The sequence below is a fragment of the Cebidichthys violaceus genome, unplaced genomic scaffold (assembly GCF_023349555.1).
Source record: "Cebidichthys violaceus isolate CVI_PGR_0920_01 unplaced genomic scaffold, fCebVio1.0.p SCAF_7, whole genome shotgun sequence".
Classification (NCBI taxonomy): Eukaryota; Metazoa; Chordata; class Actinopteri; order Perciformes; family Stichaeidae; genus Cebidichthys; species Cebidichthys violaceus.
The window spans coordinates 2,768,286-2,783,425 of record NW_027176927.1 but is presented as its reverse complement, the minus strand read 5'-3'; the positions used below and the strand labels follow the sequence as shown (position 1 = coordinate 2,783,425).

Genomic DNA, 15,140 nt, shown 5'->3' with positions numbered 1-15,140 from the left:
ACTATGACTGTTTTTTCACTTTTTTCGACATGCTATACAATTAATTTTTTCGACATGCTATACTATGACCGTTTTTAAATTTTTTCGACATGCTATACTGTGACCGTTTTTCACTTTTTTCGACATGCTATACTATGACTGTTTTCGACATAATATACTATGACTGTTTTCAACATAATATACTATGACTGTTTTTTGACTTTTTTCGATATGCTATACTATGACCGTTTTCCACTTCTTTTGACATGCTATACTATGACCGTTTTTCACTTTTTTCGACAGGCTATACTATGACTGTTTTTGACATGCTATACTATGACAGTTTTTTTCACTTTTCGACATGCTATATTATGACGGTTTTTTCCTTTTTTCGACATTCTATACTATGACTGTTTTTCACTTTTTTCGACAGGCTATACTATGACTGTTTTCGACATAATATACTATGACTGTTTTTTGACTTTTTTTGACATGCTATACTATGACCGTTTTTCACTTTTTTCGACATGCTATACTATGACCGTTTTTCACTTTTTTCGACAGGCTATACTATGACTGTTTTCGACAGGCTATACTATGACTGTTTTCGACATAATATACTATGACTGTTTTCGACATAATATACTATGACTGTTTTCGACATAATATACTATGACTGTTTTTTGACTTTTTTCGACATGCTATACTATGACCGTTTTCCACTTCTTTTGACAGGCTATACTATGACTGTTTTCGACAATATACTATGACTGTTTTTTGACTTCTTTCGACATGCTATACTATGACCGTTTTTCACTTTTTTCGACATGCTATACAATGAGTTTTTTCGACATGCTATACTATGACCGTTTTCAAATTTTTTCGACATGCTATACTGTGACCGTTTTTCACTTTTTTCGACATGCTATACTATGACTGTTTTCGACATAATATACTATGACTGTTTTCAACATAATATACTATGACTGTTTTTTGACTTTTTTCGATATGCTATACTATGACCGTTTTCCACTTCTTTTGACATGCTATACTATGACCGTTTTTCACTTTTTTCGACAGGCTATACTATGACTGTTTTTGACATGCTATACTATGACAGTTTTTTTCACTTTTCGACATGCTATATTATGACGGTTTTTTCCTTTTTTCGACATTCTATACTATGACTGTTTTTCACTTTTTTCGACAGGCTATACTATGACTGTTTTCGACATAATATACTATGACTGTTTTTTGACTTTTTTCGACATGCTATACTATGACCGTTTTCCACTTCTTTTGACAGGCTATACTATGACTGTTTTCGACAATATACTATGACTGTTTTTTGACTTCTTTCGACATGCTATACTATGACCGTTTTTTACTTTTTTCGACATGCTATACTATGACCGTTTTTCACTTTTTTCGACAGGCTATACTATGACTGTTTTCGACATGCTATACTATGACTGTTTTCAACATAATATACTATGACTGTTTTTTCACTTTTTTCGACATGCTATACAATGAGTTTTTTCGACATGCTATACTATGACCGTTTTCAAATTTTTTCGACATGCTATACTGTGACCGTTTTTCACTTTTTTCGACATGCTATACTATGACTGTTTTCGACATAATATACTATGACTGTTTTCAACATAATATACTATGACTGTTTTTTGACTTTTTTCGATATGCTATACTATGACCGTTTTCCACTTCTTTTGACATGCTATACTATGACCGTTTTTCACTTTTTTCGACAGGCTATACTATGACTGTTTTTGACTTTTTTCGACAGGCTATACTATGACTGTTTTCGACATAATATACTATGACTGTTTTTTGACTTTTTTCGACATGCTATACTATGACCGTTTTTCACTTTTTTCGACATGCTATACTATGACCGTTTTTCACTTTTTCCGACAGGCTATACTATGACTGTTTTCAACAGGCTATACTATGACTGTTTTCGACATAATATACTTTGACTGTTTTTTTCACTTTTTTCGACAGGTTATACTATAACTGTTTTTGACATGCTATACGTCGAATAGCTCAGGCGGATGTCAGAAGGGCTGCATCCCGAGAGACTTGGGGTTTGATCCTTATACCGTGTGACGAGATTTGAGGTTTGACACGCAATCGCAGAGTCAAGTACGGCAAACAACAATAGAAGTGTGTGGTGATGAATAGCTCAGTCAGGCGGATGGCAGAAGTGCTGCAACCTGGGAGACTGGGGGTTCGATCCTTATAAGGGGCGAAGATTTTTAAGGATGGACGCGCAATCACAGAGTCAAGTACGACAAACAACAATAGAAGCGTCTGGTGTGAAATAGCTCAGGCGGATGGCAGAAGGCCTGCAACCTGAGAGACTGGGGGTTTGATCCTTATAAGGGGCGAAGGGTTTTGAGGATGGACTCGCAATCACAGAGTCAAATACGACAAACAACAAGTGCAGTGTGTAGTCGAATAGCTCAGGCAGATGTCGGAGTTACCTCAACCCGAGAGATTGCGGTTTCAAACCTTATAAGGGGCGACAGGCTATACTATGACTGTTTTCGACATAATATACTATGACTGTTATCGACGTAATATACTATGACTGTTTTTTGACTTTTTTCGACATGCTATAATATGACAGTTTTTTACTTTTTTCGACATGCTATACTTTGACCGTTTTTCACTTTTTTCGACAGGCTATACTATGGCTGTTTTCGACAGGCTATACTATGACTGTTTTCGACATAATATACTATGACTGTTTTTTCACTTTTTTCGACATGCTATACTATGACCGTTTTTCACTTTTTGAAAATGTTTTTTTGAAAATGTCGAAAAAAGTAAAAAAACAGTCATAGTATATTATGTCGAAAACAGTCATAGTATAGCCTGTCGAAAACATTCATAGTATAGCATGTCGAAAAAGTTTAAAAACGGTTATAGTATAGCACGTCGAAAAAAGTCAAAAAACAGTCATAGTATATTATGTCGAAAACATTCATAGTATAGTATGTCGAAAAAAATACAAAAACAGTATAATATGTTGAAAACAGTCATAGTATAGCCTGTCGAAAAAAGTGAAAAACGGTCATAGTATAGCATGTCAAAAAAAAAATTCACTTTTTTCGACTATGACCGTTTTTTACTTTTTTCGACAGGCTATACTATGACTGTTTTCGACATAATATACTATGACTGTTTTCGACATAATATACTATGACTTTTTTGACATTTTTCGACATACTATAATATGACTTTCTTTTTACATGCTATACTATGACTTTTTATGATTCTTTTTGACATACTAAACTATGCTTTTTTTTACAACTTTTTTTGGACATATAACTTTTTATGACTTTTTTGGACATACTATACAATTATTCTTTTATAGACATATACTTTTGCTTTTTTTTACTGTTTTCGACATACTATACTTTTTTCAACTTTTTTTAGCATACGACTCTTTTATTACTTTTTTCGACATACTATACTATGACTTTTTTATGAATTGTTTCGACCTACATTAATGAGTTTTTAATGTTTTTTCGGGGTTTTTTACATTGACTTTTTTCAATTGTTTGTTTACATACTATGGCTTTTTTATTATTCATTTTCACTTGCTATACTATGACTTTTTCCGCACTGTACATTATGTCCTTTTATGATTTTTTCAGCATACTATACTAGAACTTTATTTGACCTAGTACAGTAGAACTTTTTCATGACTTATTTCGCCAACTATACTATGGCTTTTTAAAAACTTTTTTCGATATTCTAAATTATGACTTTTTTGTGTTTTTTCGACATACTACTATGATTTTTTGGGGACTTTTTTCGACATGCTATGCTATGAGCTTTTATGATTTTTTTCGACATACTGTACTGACTTTTTTCAATACTAATTATTTTGACTTTTTCATCACTTTTTTGACATGCTATACGATTACTTTTTTAGGACTTTTTTGATATCATATTATCCGATTTCATGACTTTTTTTGACATACTATAATATTACTTTTTAATTACTTTTTTTGACATACTATAATATTACTTTTTAATTACTTTTTTAAATATACTATGCCATTCCTTTTTTATTAAGTTATTTGACATTGATTACTTCTATTGACAATTTTATGCAATTATTTTCCTGGTACACTATACTATGACTTTTTGTATTACATATTCTATGGTATTCTATACAATGACATTACATGGCATTCATGACAATTTCCATGACATTATAAATAGCTATTCGGCTACTATACAGTAGATTTTTACATTTTTTTTTTACATTTTTTTTAAATACTATACTATAATATTTTTATGATATTCTTTCAGACATTTTTTTTATTTAGTACTTACTCTATTAGGATTTTTTCTATTCCATTTTTGTGACATGTTTTTTATGATTATGATTTATCATCCACAGTCAATTTCAATACTCTCACTTTTATTTACATTGAATACACTACTCCTGTACTAAGTCAAACAACACCCCCTGTCTTACTTGCTGTGGTGCAAGTTATTCAGGTGTACATTTTGCCATAGCTGTTAACAAAGGTATCTCAATACCTATCAACCTCTAAGAAAATGCACCCATAAAGCAAATCCCTGCTGGTCCAATAAATATTTTCACACTTTCAGATCATGCTTTTATTCACATGTACCTTAAGGAAACATATTCCTTCAGCTCACAATAATGTGGCTGCAGAGTGCATCACCAAGGTCAGACTCGTTAAATACTTGAGGTTTGGTGGAACATCATCAGGAAGAATCTCATCAAAGAGTTTTTACACCCGACTGGTTGTGACAATCCAACAGCTGCCTGTTTAGACTCAGCTGCTCCCTATCCCGAGCGACCACCCTGATAGGATGCGAGTCCCTGGGTTCTCTGTTCAACTTCTGAGGTCACTTCTGTGCTATCGAAGCCCTGTCTGATGGGGGTCACTCTTAAATCTTGCCATCTCCTGTTGAGATAGCTAAAAGGTTGCCCTGCTCTGACAGCTAAGAGGAGGATTAAGAAACAGGCTTGCTGTGGGTGCCTGCCTTTCTGTGGCCCTGTCACTAATGTGATGCCATATGAGAGCAGCTGGAGAGCCTGTTGCTGAGCAGATAAAAACAGGTCAATGTAAGGGTGTGGGGCTGGGGGGAGCATAAACACTAGACAGGGGTTAGCTTTGATGTTTATGATGTATGCATAACTGTAGCAGTGGGGGTCTTATCTGTAGTGGGACTCCGAAGTGTGACTCAGCACACTTGGAGGCTTAGGAGTTAATACACCCATCAGTCAAAGTGACAGAAAGCACCTTTATTCATAGACTAGTAGCTTTTGGATTACCCTTCTCATCCACAAATTTAACTGAAGTATTGTTTTTTTCAGTCCTCATTCTGTGTGAATTTCCTCTGAGACTTGGCAGTAGCTACTCAGCCTGTAACTGTGCACTGCGTAGCTGACACCTTCCTAAAAATAGTGCCCACTGATCCTTGAGACCCCTCTGGGAAGCACCACACATTACCAGGGCTTGACTAGACCGCATCCAGAATTACCGAAGGGACTATGAATTCTGAAGAAATATGCAGTTTTCTGTCAATGTTTAGATTTGCATGTAAAGAATTTCCATGGTGACACACTTGTATCAAACTTATGAGTATTCATGAATCCAGAAACATGTATTGAAAAAAATATTGTAATGTAATACGTCACCTCCATGCTGCAGTGCTACACCCTCTGGTGGGGTTGATGAATACAGCTTTTAACAGCATGTGGTCAAGTGTAGTAGCAAAGAACTGAACCTGTGAGACCATGTTGTCGAAACTTGCACTTCTGTGTCAGTGGAGGTTTCTATCTTTTTCAAGGAAGCCTGCTTCAAACTATGAGCAATGAAAGATGATTTTCTTTGATTTTTTGTAAATATTTTGGTCATAATGGTGCCTCATTATTTCACGTTAAAAGGGACAAAAAGGCATTCAAAGAAGTGATGCACTTTTTGGGGATTGAGAGATAATTTGTAGGAATAACACACATTGTAAGAATAATACTGTTTCCAACTAAAACAACCATGTATCATCATGTTGATAGCTTTAAAACAAACAGGGGTTCTCACTTACTTCAAATTTTCCTCACATGAATGATGGGTCTCCTCAATGATGAATCTGATGATGAAGCCTTTTTCTTGTTTTCCGTCTTCACTTTTCTGCTTAATGTTGATGACATTTCCCTCTAAAATGTAGTTAGTTAAAACAGAGTTTGCATGCATTGCTCAGAGCTTTCCACTGCATGGTGATCAAATCCTATGCAGCCCACTGGGAGTTAAGAGGTTGTCTGGGCATCACGGGTTCAAGTCAACAAACTACAGTTACATTTCGCATGCGGCTACAAGTCATTTCAATCACATAACTTCCCCATGATTGGTGTGGCATGTCTTAGCATTTGATATAAGGGGACATAAATTGTGTTTTGTAATGCACTTCAGCTGTCTAAAAGAGGCTTGAAACAGTGTGCCAGGTCTCCTCCTGGCCACCACTATATAGAGAAAGGGGCAGCGGGTAAAATGGCATGTACCCCCTGAGGGGATTTTGTAAAAGGAGACCCAAACTGAAATGGACAGCTGAGCCAACTCACATGCCTTGCACATCAACTGTAAGGCCTTCTGGTATCTCTAATTCTGCTTCTCTATGGTTAGCCTGCACTAGACTTTCAGTGCGAGTGTGTATTTATCCTCGAAAGTCAAAATATTAGAGTCTTAGGAATAAACAAGTCAAAAGTACCACATTTTCCAACACTGTCAAATTAATAACAAATGATGAATAATTCCTATGCATGTTTTAGATGAATGAACCTGAAAAAGTTTAAAAGTAAGATTGAACACTTAATTTAGAACATCTGTAAAATGTTCATCAATTGAACTGTTAATTAAGACAAATAGATGAAGAGACAGCAGACTGGACAGCTTGCCTTTAATAAGACGTAAGATGCTCCCACTGACGTAACGCACATCAAAATAATTATAGCATATACACGCACCAGCATTTCAGATACATATAGAGTCCATGGAATCTCAATGCATATGAGAGAAAACGTTGTCATGCTTTCACATGAGAGAGGAAATGCTGTTTGACTGTTTAATAGTGGAGTAAATCCCTGTTTCTAGGGATTCACCTTAAATGACCTGCGGTTTCTTGTTGGTGAAATTGCACACTCATTATTACATCCAGTTCTGCGTACAATCAATCATAGCTGAGATTTGCACAGACAGTATTTCTACACACAGGAAGAAGCTGTTGCATCCAGATTTCTCAATTTAACTTTACAAAAACTGTTACAGGTAGCTTTATACAGACCAGGATGTACAATACCTGGGTTTCACTTAGTGTCTACTCAGAGCAGAGTAACATAAAATGACTATTTCATTTCAACTTTAAACCACAGACTTCCTTCGTCCATCACACAAAGTTAATTTACATTATTCACAAAATGTACCCAGTCTTTTATATTTATCTTTCAGTTAAATAACTAAAGAACAAAGAAAAAAAAACAGCTTATGGTAATAATTACTCAGCTGTACTGTAATGTACAAAGGAGGATACTATTGAGTATTAAGGTGCATGGAATCTATGCCACAAAGATCTTTTACAAGTGTTAACACTGACACACCTGTGTTGCATACAGCAACACTTTTCATCACGTTGTCTTTTGCTTTTGTGTCCTGATGCTGGATCGTCATCTTCTGTGTCCCGCTTCATCTTCGGAGAGAAGAATGTTTGCTTTTAGGGGCTTTGAAAAAGGTTGGCACAGTTCACAGGGCCCAGGAAAGCTCTGTGGCCAACGAGACGAGCACTTCGACACCGGGACATGTCACAGGACCTCTGTGAGGGAGGCACAGAGCAAAGGGTGAAAGGTCAGCAGCCGCTGAGCATTAATCAACACGTGCTAATAGACAAAAAGAGTCACCCTCTTTGATATGAGTAATGACACGGTCCCTAAACCTCTGACCTGTTGGAAATACTGAAATGCAGGATGTTTCAGAGGGCATGAGGCCATTAACGTAAACCGTCTTGTGTACATGAGGGTAATGGAAAGGTCTCTAGTGAAAGTCATTGTATAGTCCAACACGTGAAGTAAGTCTGTAATTGAATAGGCCCGAGAACGGCCAACAAGTATGGACATTCAAACAAACCCTAGAAGCATGCCTTAAAATAAATGGACGACCATGAAGTTACATTCAATCAGTCTCGTGTATCAATAAATGTCCCGCCAGGTCAAAGGCGTCTCAAGTATCCTGGTTTACAAGCGTGAAAACGAGAAGAGAGAATGTTCACTCTTTATAGGACTGAGTTAAAGGCAGGAGGTGTAAGATGGAGGAAGTTAAGTGATTTCAGGAAAGATGTCAGTGGGCTGGCAAAGCTAGCGGTCCTTGGTTTGCTTTACTTAGTATTTCGGACTGCTGGCTTGTCTTCAGGCTAACAGGTGAGGATTAAGATCTAGCTGTAGGGCAGTGCTGACGTTGCGGCTGGGAGGGGGTTGAGCGAGGAGTGATATGCTGCTTAATTGCCGCCGGGTCTTGTTTCTAGCCCCTAGCAGTGAAGCACTTGGATAGGGTCTCCTCATCGCCTCGGCTATTCTAGGAATTCCTCACTGGCGGCAGGCCAAAGCCAGTGGAGCTGCTGAATAAAAGCTGTCATCAGTATAAAGATACCCCGTTTCTCTTCGCCCTTCCCTACACTATTTCTTCCGTATCTCATCTCCACCCCTTTAAAAGTGTAAATGGAGTCTCAGTGCCACACCATACACACCAGGGAGTACTTGCTCCCACTAGAGAGGTGACCTATGAAGTGCAAGTCCGTTGACGCTTCGTGCCAAGGACAACGGGCACTAACTATGGTGCCTTGTACCTCTGCCTTTATTGGGTAATGTGAACTTGGCCAAGTGTAAAATCAGCTCAGTGCAAATGTGCACACAAGCCTTTTGCAAATGAACCGCGGCTCTGCATGCTGCAACTCTTTATTAGGGACAGATCAAATTAGTACGTTGGCGTTCTTGGTTAAGCGCAATCCTTTAACTCAGAATTTGGTTGTTTGGATGCTAATAAATAGGAATACTGTCAGTTATCCATTCTTTGTAAATCTTTGATTTTAATCTGTTTTTTGTTAATTTCCCTCTCTGTGGATTAATAAAGCATTATCTTGTGCTGTCTCAAACCTTGGACTATAGCCTAAATGAGGACGGTCGTAAGCTATACCAGCCTTGAGGCCATGCCTTTATTTCCTTAGAGACTACTCACAGCACTTTATTCACAGCTCAGTTAGAAGCTAATGTTCCTCTAGTTCTTCTAAACACTACCACTCGACCTTTAACTAATAACATGAAACAACGTCATAGTACATCTGTTCAAGCCTCTCCGCACTGGTTAGCTTTGAGTTTTAGAATCAATTTTTTAAATTATTTTTTACTACTATTAGGGAAATTTGCCTTTTCGACTGAAAGTAAGGTGAGAAGATCAATAACACTCTCATATATGAAGCTACAGCAGCTTAGCTGAACATGAAGACAGGAAACAGCTTGCCCGGCTCTGCCCAGACTACAACAGTCTATAGAATAAAAGCTGCATCTTTTCAATATCAGTATATGTGTTTCCCACCTCTGCATAACATAAATCCTTCTGCATCACGATGCATCTTGAAGTCGAGAAATTTCCACATCTCTAGTACGACGGAGAACCCCGAAAACATAAAACTTAGTACTCACCAGCACAGATTCATAAAAACCAGAGATGCACTGATGGAGTGGTTTCAATCCCTATACTGAGTTCAGATCTGATACCAGTTTTGAAATTGATAAGCTGTTTGCCTCACTGTGTGGAAGTGACCGGGATCATTATTTTATGTATACGGTTTAACAAAAACTTGTGCTTTTACGGGGAGTTGCGTGCTGGACCTATTTCTCTTGGAGTGGGGTTCTGGCAAGGAAAAATGACATTAGTAATTACATTTTTTTTTTATTTTATTATACTATATTTATCCCGTTAAGGAGGAAATTTTTCTCTGCATTTGACCCATCCCTGTACCAGGGAGCAGTGGGCTGTCCATGACAGGCGCCTGGGGAGCCGCTAGGGGGACAGTGCTCAAGGACACTTAGACTCAGAACACATCCCAGCCAAGGATCAAACTGCCGACCCTTCGGTTCTCAGACAACTCTCTCAGCCCAGTGAGCTAGTCCCCCCCTAAATGTAGTTCCCTGACCGGGAATAGAAGCCGGGCCGCGGCGGTGAGAGCGCCGAATCCTAACCCCTAGACCACAAAGGAAGTAAATAAACTTAATTAGTAAATAACTTCCTGTATGGCCACAACTTGTCATTTTTACATTTCTGTTTTTGTATGGATTAAAAAAAACAAGATATTAATCAGTGAGCTTTATAAGTGCTGGTACTCTAGCTGTTCCCCCTGCTTCCAGTCTTGCTGTTGCTGGCTATACTGTAGATTCAAATCCACTTACCCGCATCATAACACAGGGTGGCCAGACATTTTCTGCACACGACCACTAGTTGTGGTACGTCACCTCAGAGTAGCCAAGTTGGTATGATTGTTTTTCATAGTTTTTCTCCTTCATTTCTTTTATATTTTCATTGATAACTTTAGCTTTCTTTAGATCTAAAGTCTAAGATTTTGGCATGATGTTTGGTATGTGTTGTAACTCTGTACCTGCGACATGCTGGGGCTTCATGGGGCCGGCCTTTTTCATGAATGACTCCTCACTTTCAAACGCGAGGATCGGCTCGGTGGCCATGCCGGTCTCAGACTTATCCCGTGCTCCGTTGGTGGTGTTGCCGTGATTTGCGAGATGGATGATATCTCCAAAGTGGGCAGTGTCTTCTTTAGTGGATAGACCATTTTCATGTCTGGGCTGGATCCCATTGACCACTGGGAGTGAGGGGCTGCTGAAGAGGGGAGACACATAGCAGAATATGGTTTTAGTTATGATGGGTCAGAGTGACTCATAAACCGAATGAGTCATTGCATCGCCGTTCAATTACGGGAGTCTTTTAAAATCTACCCCATGAAGCGTATTCAAATACAACAGGGTAAACGTTTCAAGAAACCAACTCTCTCCCAGTATTACAGTTGTTTACCGAGTGTCTGAATCAAGTGGCTCCTTGTGTTTTCCGTTGAAGTTTTCAACAGTGCAAATGTACTGCAGGCTGGTTTGGTGAATTTTCTGGCACACAAGTTTTATACGATCCACGGTGGTCTTGCGTCAACGCGAGCACAAAGAAACGTTCAAAATCCCCAAAAAAGAGGCAGTAGTTTTACCTTTCTTTCACGCTGGTCTGTCCATTTTCTTGCTTGTTATTGGGCAAGTTGATCTCTGGCTTTGGCTGATAATCAGCAGATGCTGGAGGAAACAAAGTAAAACAGCTATTTATCCAGTGTATTAAACCATGCACACCAAGATGACTGCACACATTCAACATCCAACACTACCCTGCGTGATCAACCACCATTAATGATCAGCCTTAATCTGTGTGAGGCAAATTTGAATAAGCAGGAAAGGGATGCCAAATGTTCCTGGGCCATTCTTCCTGTGTAGCCCAGAGTGCCCCCAACTCTGCTTTGCTGAGTACTTGGCTGTAGTTGAGACAGATTTCCACACCACTGACTAGAATGGAGGAATGCCTGCCAGGCCTCCGACCACATAAGTGGCTGGCTAATGTCTTCCTGCATTGGGGAACATTGACAAACAGCATATCTTACAGACCACATTGATCTCCTTCATCCTACTCATCTACTGTACATGACATGGGCGCTTGGACAAGGAGGCTGTGCAAGTTATACGCTTACTATAGTTGTGTTAAGAACAGAACTTTCCCATGATTCATGGACGAGGGGATCTCTTCTCAGTAACTCTGCTTGAGGTTTCTTTAATTTTTTCCCCCCTGTTAAAATGTTTTTTTCTTTGGTTGAGTTTTTCATTAACCCGCTGCATGGGTCTAAGGACAGAGGGTGTTGTATGCTGTTCAGATTGTAAAGCCATCTGGGGCAAATTATTGATTTGTGATATTGGGCAATGGAAATAAAATTGACTTGACTTAGAAGTTGTCTGTCTCCACGTCAGCCCTGTGATCGCCTGGCGACCTGTCCATTGTGTACCCGGCCCTCGCCCCATGTCAGCTGGGATCGGCTCCAGCCCCCCCGCGACCCTTAATGGGATAAGCAGGCCCCGGACAATGGATGGATGAATTAGAAGTTGTAGGAAGAGTGGATTTTGGAAAGGCCTTTGCAACATCGCATGTGTCTTGATATTATTACTTCTTTCTAAAGTAAGCAAGAGTCATGAGTCTGCTCTTCCTCTCCAAGTCCCTCAGTCCCACAGTTTGGACAACAAGCAAGTACACATGGGTCCTATTGTACTGTGTAGAAAAACTTAGACAGCAGCTGTGCAGGATATGAGGCGGAGATATAATCTAATAACCCTTTTATACAAAAGGCTCTGGTGTGAGGCTGATTCACATGGGAAATGAGGGGAAAAAAACCACAAAACAATACCTGGGACTGTTTATTCTAACATATGGAAGAGGTAAAAGAAGCAGTGGAGGGATGGTGCATTCATGGGTCAAAGTATCAGCCTAAAGGTGGGATAAGTAAAATGAGTTCATCCAACATTAGTCAGACACTATTAAAAATGTACTCTGTAGTTGATGTGGATTTGTAAATTGGAGCGTTGAGTAAGAAATCCACTTAAAGTGGATTCTGGCCACAAAGTATCCACTTTGTTTTAAATCCCTTCACAGATAACACATCAATGGGAGATCAGACCCTAAACGATTCCTGCAGATTAAAGGCTGTTAGAGGGTAATCATTTTCCTCCATTAGTTGAGGATGTTACTGATGTTCTGCTTACCTTTGGTGCTCTCTGCCTCTTTGTCATTGACGTTTGTGAGAGGGGAGGACTTGGTCTCTTTCTGTGAAGATGGGAGATAATTACAGTCAGTTTTATTGTTAAGTCAGGTTTTAGCCTGTTGTTTTGGTTAAAACTGGACACAAAATGTACCTTGTCGCCTGCATCTGTCTTGCGTGTCCTCTTCATGATCTCGTCCAGACGCTGAGGGAAAAAAAAGTCAGGGATAAGACAAAGGAAAATGCCACGTCGAACAAAATGCCAAAAACAGAACCTATTTATTGTTTGTTGGATTTTCTATGCATTCTGTGCTGGGGGACACAAGAATTCAGGGCAGACATGTTTATACATTTAAGAAATAAAGATTTCAGGCTGTTCAAAATTGGGTTAGGTTTAGTGGGCTAGACTGAGCCCACACACCTTGTCACACTGTTTTACTTAAAAACAGAGGTTTTACATTTTGCTATTCATTGCTTCTCTTCACTGGTGAAAATGACTTCCTGTCTCTTGTATCTAAGGCCATGGTGCTTGAAGTGAATGCACTGCACTCCAGGTGGAAAGTAATAATAATAAATAATGATGGAGCAGCACTTGGTGGCAGGATGGTCGAACAGTGAACAGTAAAATAGAGGTGACTATACTCTGCGTATGAACAAATCATTCTGTGTGAATAATTTGTATGCACAGAAGGCAGAAGTTTGATGGTAAATGAAAATTGTATCTGAGGACACTGCTGGCTTGGGACAGTAAGAACATAACTGCAGCTGCCACTCATAAAAGTGAAGCATTTTTTAAGATCCAAGATTATTCATGGGAGCTCACACACGCATGGCTTTGGCATCTAGTTTTGCTGCAGAACTTCTGCCTCAGGACTAAAGATTCTTCTTTGTCTAAGTTATTTTTCCCTTCAGGATACTTTAAACCACCTGTGCACCACCTGTGCTCACTGATCACAAACTTCTCTTTGTTGAGGCGATAACAAAAGCAGGCCAGTTCGCTTTGGTAGAAGTCAGTCAATAACAGTGAGTTGTACAGTGTGACTAAGCAGTGAGTGTTTGGGGCAGAGGACATGCTGTTCTTGTGGGCTAATTCCAGCATGCAGCCAGGCTTGGGCTGGCTGAGCCTTTCTCTCATGGAGAGAAGACGAGGAGGGGGAAAGAAAGGCTTTAGCTAGCATACAGAAGTGTGAGCTTACTGGAGAAGTGGGTGGCGTACTTGAGTCACAGAACACACACATACATGTGAAAAAGATCTGCACAGCTCCACACAGATGACTGGCACAGGGAGGTCTCCATTATTATTAGTGTATATATATATATAGCTTCATGCTCGACACAGTCTAAGCGCTATTAAATCCTGGCATGCGGACAACCAATCCAGGATAAGCCAAAAACATCATTCATCTTGGTTTCAGGGACTCAACTTTCAAGCCTGCTATTGTCAAAAGGCAGACCACAGAGTGAACATAATATAGAATATAATAACTCCACTGAGGGAGATTTATGCAGTTGAGAGCAGAGCTTGGTCTTTTTAAAACATCAATCTATTTATATATTTTTTAAAAGCAGTTTTTCCCTAAAACATCTAGCTACGGATTTTTTTTAAATGACTGGGAATTAAATTTCTACTTTCATTCTTTAAAAAATGTGCATGTCCGATTGGAAATGGGTGACTTTAAAAGCTGTCTGAGAGCAGAAATGATGGGAGGACAGATGTGTTGCCCTACCCTTTTCCTCTCCAGCCTCTCCTGCTCCTCCTTCAGGAAGTGTTTCTCTCTCTCCAGACGCTGCTTCTCCGCCTCCTCCCGGGCTTTAGCCTCAGCGTCTTCCTTCTGAAACGCACAAGCGAGAATCCAATCACAACTTTAATGCTGACTGAAGGGGGAAAAAAACAAACTCAGCCAAAATAGCATGCCTTTGACATAACAAGGGTGTGGTTGCTTTCTGCAATTATTGTTTACAACCACAAAAGGAATACTTTCCTGTACATCTGAGCCAAAAAAGATCTATTTTCAACATTAACAGCCTTGTGAAGACCATTCAAAGAGAAATACAATCCTTAAGCCTTTGGGTGATTATATTGGAACGTGTTTAACCACAAATGCCACTTCTGTAAAAGACCACAAGGGGGTGGCAAAGCATAATCGACCATCTACAGAGAAAAGACAATGCCTCAGCTGATTAGGTCTACAGGATAAACAAATACTGTAATGAACAGCCACATGTCCTGGTTCTACTAATCAAGCATCACTATTATT

The 15,140-nt window shown here is 39.1% G+C and overlaps 1 protein-coding gene across 5 annotated transcripts in view; it reads right to left on the bottom strand.

The window, feature by feature from the left end:
* Positions 1-6,931: 6,931 nt before the first annotated feature.
* The window catches only part of map7d1a (MAP7 domain containing 1a), a 37,839-nt gene continuing 29,630 nt past the window's right edge, over positions 6,932-15,140 (bottom strand). For 4 of the 5 annotated variants that reach the window (XM_068735630.1, XM_068735633.1, XM_068735632.1 and 1 more), the window contains 6 exons: positions 14,610-14,714; positions 13,037-13,087; positions 12,887-12,947; positions 11,299-11,380; positions 10,690-10,925; positions 6,932-7,857 (listed from right to left, as the gene is read on the bottom strand). In XM_068735630.1, the coding sequence (XP_068591731.1) occupies positions 7,847-7,857; positions 10,690-10,925; positions 11,299-11,380; positions 12,887-12,947; positions 13,037-13,087; positions 14,610-14,714 (546 nt within the window). In that variant the 3' untranslated portion in view covers positions 6,932-7,846. The remainder of the gene's footprint in view (positions 7,858-10,689; positions 10,926-11,298; positions 11,381-12,886; positions 12,948-13,036; positions 13,088-14,609; positions 14,715-15,140) is intronic. The other variant, XM_068735631.1, reaches the window with a different exon arrangement.